General features: G+C 41.6%; 1 protein-coding gene across 1 annotated transcript in view; it reads right to left on the bottom strand.

Moving 5' to 3' along the window:
* The window catches only part of PSKH2 (protein serine kinase H2), a 21,819-nt gene extending 15,620 nt beyond the window's left edge, over positions 1-6,199 (bottom strand). The window contains exons 1-2 of the mRNA XM_008572658.1: positions 6,131-6,199; positions 1,394-2,060 (exon numbers count right to left, since the gene is read on the bottom strand). Coding sequence (XP_008570880.1) covers positions 1,394-2,060; positions 6,131-6,180 — 717 coding nt within the window. The 5' untranslated portion in view covers positions 6,181-6,199. The remainder of the gene's footprint in view (positions 1-1,393; positions 2,061-6,130) is intronic.
* Positions 6,200-6,205: the final 6 nt, after the last annotated feature.

The raw sequence follows: 6,205 nt of genomic DNA on the forward strand, positions 1-6,205 counted from the left end.
CCCCCGCCGAGGGTTCGGATCCCACATACAGACTGGTTCCCGCTCACTGGCTGAGTGAGGTGGGGGCGCAACACTGAGGGTTGCGATCCCGTTGCCAGTCCCGGTCCGGTACGGGCGCGACACTGAGGGTTGCGATCCATTGCCGGACACGAAAAAAAAGACAAAAAGGAAAAAAAAAAAAAGAAATCCAAGGAGAGGGCCGGCCCAGTGGCGCACTGCTACAGTGCGCCGCTTGGGAGCGCGGTGGCGCTCCCGCCGAGGGTTCGGATCCCACATACAGACTGGTTCCCGCTCACTGGCTGAGTGAGGTGAGGGCGCAACACTGAGGGTTGCGATCCCGTTGCCAGTCCCGGTCCGGTACGGGCGCGACACTGAGGGTTGCGATCCATTGCCGGACACGAAAAAAAAGACAAAAAGGAAAAAAAAAAAAATCAATGGTACAAACATCGTATGTGATTCTTCCTACCCTTCTCTGCTTTCCTATGTAAGTTTTAGATCTCATTTATCAATTTGTATGAGTTTTTTAAAAGATATACATGTACAGTAAGGTACTAAAGTTCTGTCAGAGTATGGAAAAGATTATTTTTAGATTTGGTATTTAATTTTAATTTTGCTTAAGATATTGCTGTATATATAGATGTGACATTTTAAGAATAATCAAACTATCAACATTTTTCTTTATGAGAAATTAAAAGCAAAATAAATTTGTTCATTTGCTCTACATGAAACTAATTTCATATTTTGTCAGGCTTCCCACACACAAGCATTGGCAATTCTGCGGCACTACCTAAAACAGCAAAAAGTTAACAAATTCATGAACACAGAGATTTTGAAAGGTTTAAACAGTGGATCAATATTTTGCACAAGCTGTGAGGTTAAACATTTCACTGTGGAAACAGTACATCGCAAAATGGGCTTGGATCATCTAGATTTAAGGCAGAAAATCTCCTGCCAACACCCGAGCATCATGCTGAGCTTCTGAATACACATTAGTCTAGTCAGCCAGCTCAGGTTCTGCGCACTGATTGGAGTAAAGACTGCAGACAAACTCACTTACCTACCTGATTATCAATGTCATGTGCTAATCACAGACAGCTCAGTAATAGAGGCCTTTGCCACCTTGAGACCAATGGCTCTCAGCCAGGGGCGATTTTGCACCACAGGGAACATTTAACAATGCCTGGAGACATTTTGGTTGTCACAACTGTGGGAGGTGTGTTACTGGAATCTAATGGGTAGACGCCAGGGCCAGAGATTGCTGCTAAACGTCCTGCAGCACACAAGACAGGCCCTCTCCCCAGCAAAGAATCATCCAGCCCTAAACGTCAGTAGTGCCGAGGCTGAGAAACCCTACTCTAAGCCAACACAATAGGAATAAGTAATAATCTCTTACCTCTCCTGTATAATTATATTTGCCTTTTAGAATCTTCCTGTAAAGCTTTGCATGGCTTTCATCATCAAAAGGCAGGAATCCGCTAAGTAAAACATAAGTGATTACCCCAAAAGCCCACATGTCCACTGCACTGGTATAAGGCTTCCTTAGCAAAATCTCAGGAGCTGTGTACTCTGGGGTCCCACAGAGCGTCCTCATCGTCCAGTCACCACTTTTGTTCCCAGAGTGTGCCAAACCAAAATCTGTGATTAAAATTTTCGACTCTGCACCTGGATGATAGTACAGGAGATTTTCCGGCTTCAGGTCCCGATGAGTTATTCGCAAAGCGTGCAGATAGCTAATCCCATCAGCAACCATGCGCAGGATTCTGACGGCGTCCCGCTCTGTGAAGGATCCCTGAGCAGCGAGGCGCTGGAAGAGCTCCCCTCCCGTAGCCAGCTCCATCACCACGTACACTCGATCCTGGGCCTCAAAGATCTCCATGAGCTGGACAATGTAACGATGGCTAACCCGCCTCAGGACGCTGAGCTCGGATTCACACGCTTCTCTGCCTTCTCTAGCTCCGGTTTCCATTACTTTCATGGCAAAGGGTTTCTTGGTGGTCTTCTGCTCTACCCTGACGACCTTGCTGAAACTGCCTGTCCCGATAAGAGCCTTGATGTCATATCTGTCGGGAAGTAAAACCAAATCTGTTATCCTCCAAAGTGATGATTCTCAAAACCATCTAAGCTTTGTATCATCTTTTCTGTCTTTATATTCCTCCCAGCAGATTTCCTTGCTTTTTATTGCTTAATTGTGTTTATTATTTTTGAAAGTCACCCCACATCCTCTTTTGAAATGGAGGTGAATGGTATAAAAGTAATTAGTTGGCAGAAAGCCTTAATGATGATAGCTACCATTTATTAAACATTTATTAAGTGACCGAAATTTTATTTTTTTAAAAGTCTCATCCTTACAAACATGTAATAATATACTCCTTTTTCAGATAAGGAATTATGGTTAAAAAAAAAAAGTTCAGTGATTTTCCAAGGCCACACGCATTATAGTTGGAATGGATGGGATTCAAATTTAATCCCTTCAAATGCATTTCAGCAAAATTTCCTTAAAGAATTTTAGGACCTCTCTCTACCATTTTCTCTCCTTCCTCCAGTCCTTGTTTTTATCATTCTTCAACCACCACCACCAAATCAGGTGGGAAGAATTAAAAAACTTACTCCTGTTTATAACTTCTCAAAAGAGGGAGGATACCATATCAGGAGACAGGGTACAAATGGTACGTTTCTTGCTGTTACTTGACTCTGAGCTAGTCCCAGGCACAACTTGCACACAGAAGCTCTTAATAAAGAAAAAGTAATCACGGAGGTGTTTACTAGGAATAATGTTAGGAATAGCGTTAGGGCCACCCTGCAGCCAGCAGCTGTCCACAGTTTCCCCCAACCCCACCCTCCTGCACTTGCAATTTCTAAGCAGTAAAGAGAATCTTAACATGGGTGTACATCAATAATCACATTGTATTCCATAGATTTATGCAATTATCGTGGGTCAATTAAGAAAAAATAAATTAAAAAGAAAAAAATTTTCCAGAAATAGAAGTAGGTTAGAGGTTACCAGAAATGGGGGTGGGGGGGAAGAGGAGTAGGATAATGAGAAGTTATTGCTTGATGGGTACAGAGTTTATGTTTAGGATGACCAAAAAGGTTTGGAAATAGATAGAGGTAGTTGTTACACATCATCGTTAATGTAATTAATTCCACACAGTTGTATGTTTAAAAATGGCAATCCTTATGTTATACATGTTTTACCACAATAAAAAAAATGGAAAAAAATAATAATAATGTGCAAACAAATTATCTCACAAAAAGGTCATGAAGTCAGCTTACATTTCAAAGGCTAGGGATCTTAAACCTAAATTATTAAACTTCTATTTAAGCTTAATAATCCTATCAAAGTTAACCTTCCCTTTTATTCAAGAAGTGTTGAGAAAGTGCTAGATTTAAAATTCTGATTTTATAGCTGGAAACAATATTAAAGAATAATTTAATTTAACTCTTCATTTTACAGATAGGGAAATTTGAAGAACAGCCAATTGGTTAAGGTGTAGAGTCAGAATTAGAACTCAGATCTCTTTACTTAAGCCATAATTTAATGTTCTTCTCACTTTATTAAAATCTTTCCTACCTAAGGATGCCAGAGAATGGTATGTACCCAAGGAGGGCCCAGGGAGAAGCTAATTCTTTAAGTCATACACTCAATACTGAACATTCAAATGCAAATATCAATCTGTGCTTTTAAGCAGACTTTACTTCTTTTTGCTGAGCTTATTCTTCCTATAATTTTTATTTTTGCCTCCTTATTTATTACTTATATTCCTGTGAATAGAATAAAAATGACATTTGGCTGTACCAGCTTACAGAAAACAGCTTTGTTCTACACCGTGCATTTAATTTTCTAGCCAATTACCTTATCAAAACAGATAGCAATTTAGTAATCTTAAATAGATTCTGTCCCCTCTTCCCCCCGTTTTAGTCACGTGCGCTCCCAGTGTGATTTTGAAGATAATCACAGACATTTCAAATTCTATTGCTTTGCAGACCCACCAAGTTTTACATTACCTCTAATGTGGATGAAAGCACTTTGCAAATACTGATTTATCGCTATGCCTTCAGAACTGCAAGCAAACTCATTTGTTCATGGAATTAATCATCAAATATCAAACTACCATTTCTGGGAAACTACACTCATTTGCTCAAATAAAAGGAGCTTTATTCACTACTGTTAAGGGGCCTTCTTATACCAAATAGTTACTATGTCTTCAGAACTGCAAGCAAACTCATTTGTTCATGGAATTAATCATCAAATATCCAACTACCATTTCTGGGAAACTACACTCTTTTGCTCAAATAAAAGGAGCTTTATTCACTACTGTTAAGGGGCCTTCTTATACCAAATAGTTGAAAAAAATGCTCGTAATCTGGCATTGGAGGAAACAGTAGGCTTTAAGCCAAGATTTAGAGTAGTGGGGAAAAATGACCTCAGATTAAACAGCAATCTGAAACCATGTCCCATAAAGAAATTTCTATAGCTTCAGCCTTGCTTGTGAGTCCCTGAGGGCCATGGATGGTGACTGTCTTTATGACTTGAGTGCAGTGCTTAGCACAGAGGGGGCAGTAATAAATGCTGAATGAACGAATCGCTGAATACATATTATTATTGAATCATCACACATATTTTGAAAACGTTAAGTAAGAACTGACTCAAGCAAGGGAGAATGCATTTACAAGGCCTTTCCATTTCCTCCGCTTCCATCCCTCTATCCCCACCCCCCACAGAGCAGCCTCAAAGTTAGTTTTGTAGGTGGTGCAATTTCACATCATCCCAGAGATTATGGAAATTGAAAATATTACTTTAACCCCAGCTGCTACAAACTGGGATTTTCTGAACATGGATAAAAAAATGAAACATGGAAATAATAATAATATCACAACCTGTTCGATAGAAGCAATTGTAATGAACTCCTAAGAAGAAAGTGAAAACAGTATAGTCAGATTTAAATTATATCATCTCTATTCTGCAAGAGTTATAAATGGAATCACAACAGAGAGGAAAGACAACTGTGTTCTAGATCCAATTCTGCCACTAACTTGGACAGGTTACTTAACTCTCTGGGGCTCAGCTCCTCATGGGTTAAAGATGAGCCTTAAGTTAAAGTCTCTGAAGCCTTTCAAATGTTGACAGACTCTGCTTCTATGATTCCTTTATACTCTTAAGAGGCTGGGACTGGGGAATGGGGGAAGAGTTAGGAGGGTGGATAAAGACTAGACCAGAGTAGCATCATCTCCCTAACTATAGATGACCAGAGATACTGTTTAAACACTTCAATCTTGACAAGACCCCATATCCACCTAGATTCAAGTTCAGTCACATCAGCCAGCTTTGTTCTTCTCGAAGCTGAGCAGCTCCTGGACTGATTCTCCAGTAGTCATTGTACTTAAACTTCTCAGAGAGGCCATGGACTCTGGCCAGAGCACTGTGATGAGGTGAACATAGAATTCTGGGACCAGAAGTGCCCTGAGAAGCCAGCTGAGCCACCCACCCTGTGGCTTACCAAACACTACAGAGGGGAAGGGGATTCTGTGATTTCCTTGGTCAACATGTGCAACATCATGCTCTCTGAGGGAATCATTTCTCACGCCAACCAGCTGCAATCTTTGCTCATTTCCTGCATAGGTCAGCTAGGTCCTACTTGTATTTCACGAAGACAATACTTAGCACTGCACTAATATCAAATGAGGACTTGCGTCATGCACTGTGAGCATAATTTGTACATATTGCTTTAATTATCCTCCCAACAATCTTAGAAGAGATGGGAGTGAATTTCCAGTCTGGTTGACTTCAAGGCCCATTTCTAGTCCACTAACTACAATCCTGTTTTCTAGAATTTAGTGGAGGATCCTTCACAAACCAGGTCTGGCTGCCCCCAGAGACCCCTCCTGGGGTTGGGAGGCTTCCTCCTTCCCCAGCTCTGGGGGCAGAATTCCCTCCTTTCCTTGCTCCTGTCCCTGCTCTCCTTTTGAGGAGCTCAGGATGTCAAGCACAAATTGTCCCGGACACATTAGAAACGGCAAGGAAGCCTCTGAAGTGCAGTCGAGCTGAAGGAAAAAGGTTAAGGCGTCTCGTTCGGTGGTTTATCTTGCTCAGCCCATCCCGGGCCAGCCTCTCCTTCACGTGGCTTTTTACCTGGCGAGGACCCGCGGGTCAAACTTGGCTCGGAAGCGAGCCACCTGCATCCTCCGAGCCGCCTGGGCCGCCGTC

The sequence above is a fragment of the Galeopterus variegatus genome, unplaced genomic scaffold, assembly GCF_000696425.1.
Source record: "Galeopterus variegatus unplaced genomic scaffold, G_variegatus-3.0.2 Scaffold48, whole genome shotgun sequence".
NCBI classification, from domain to species: Eukaryota; Metazoa; Chordata; class Mammalia; order Dermoptera; family Cynocephalidae; genus Galeopterus; species Galeopterus variegatus.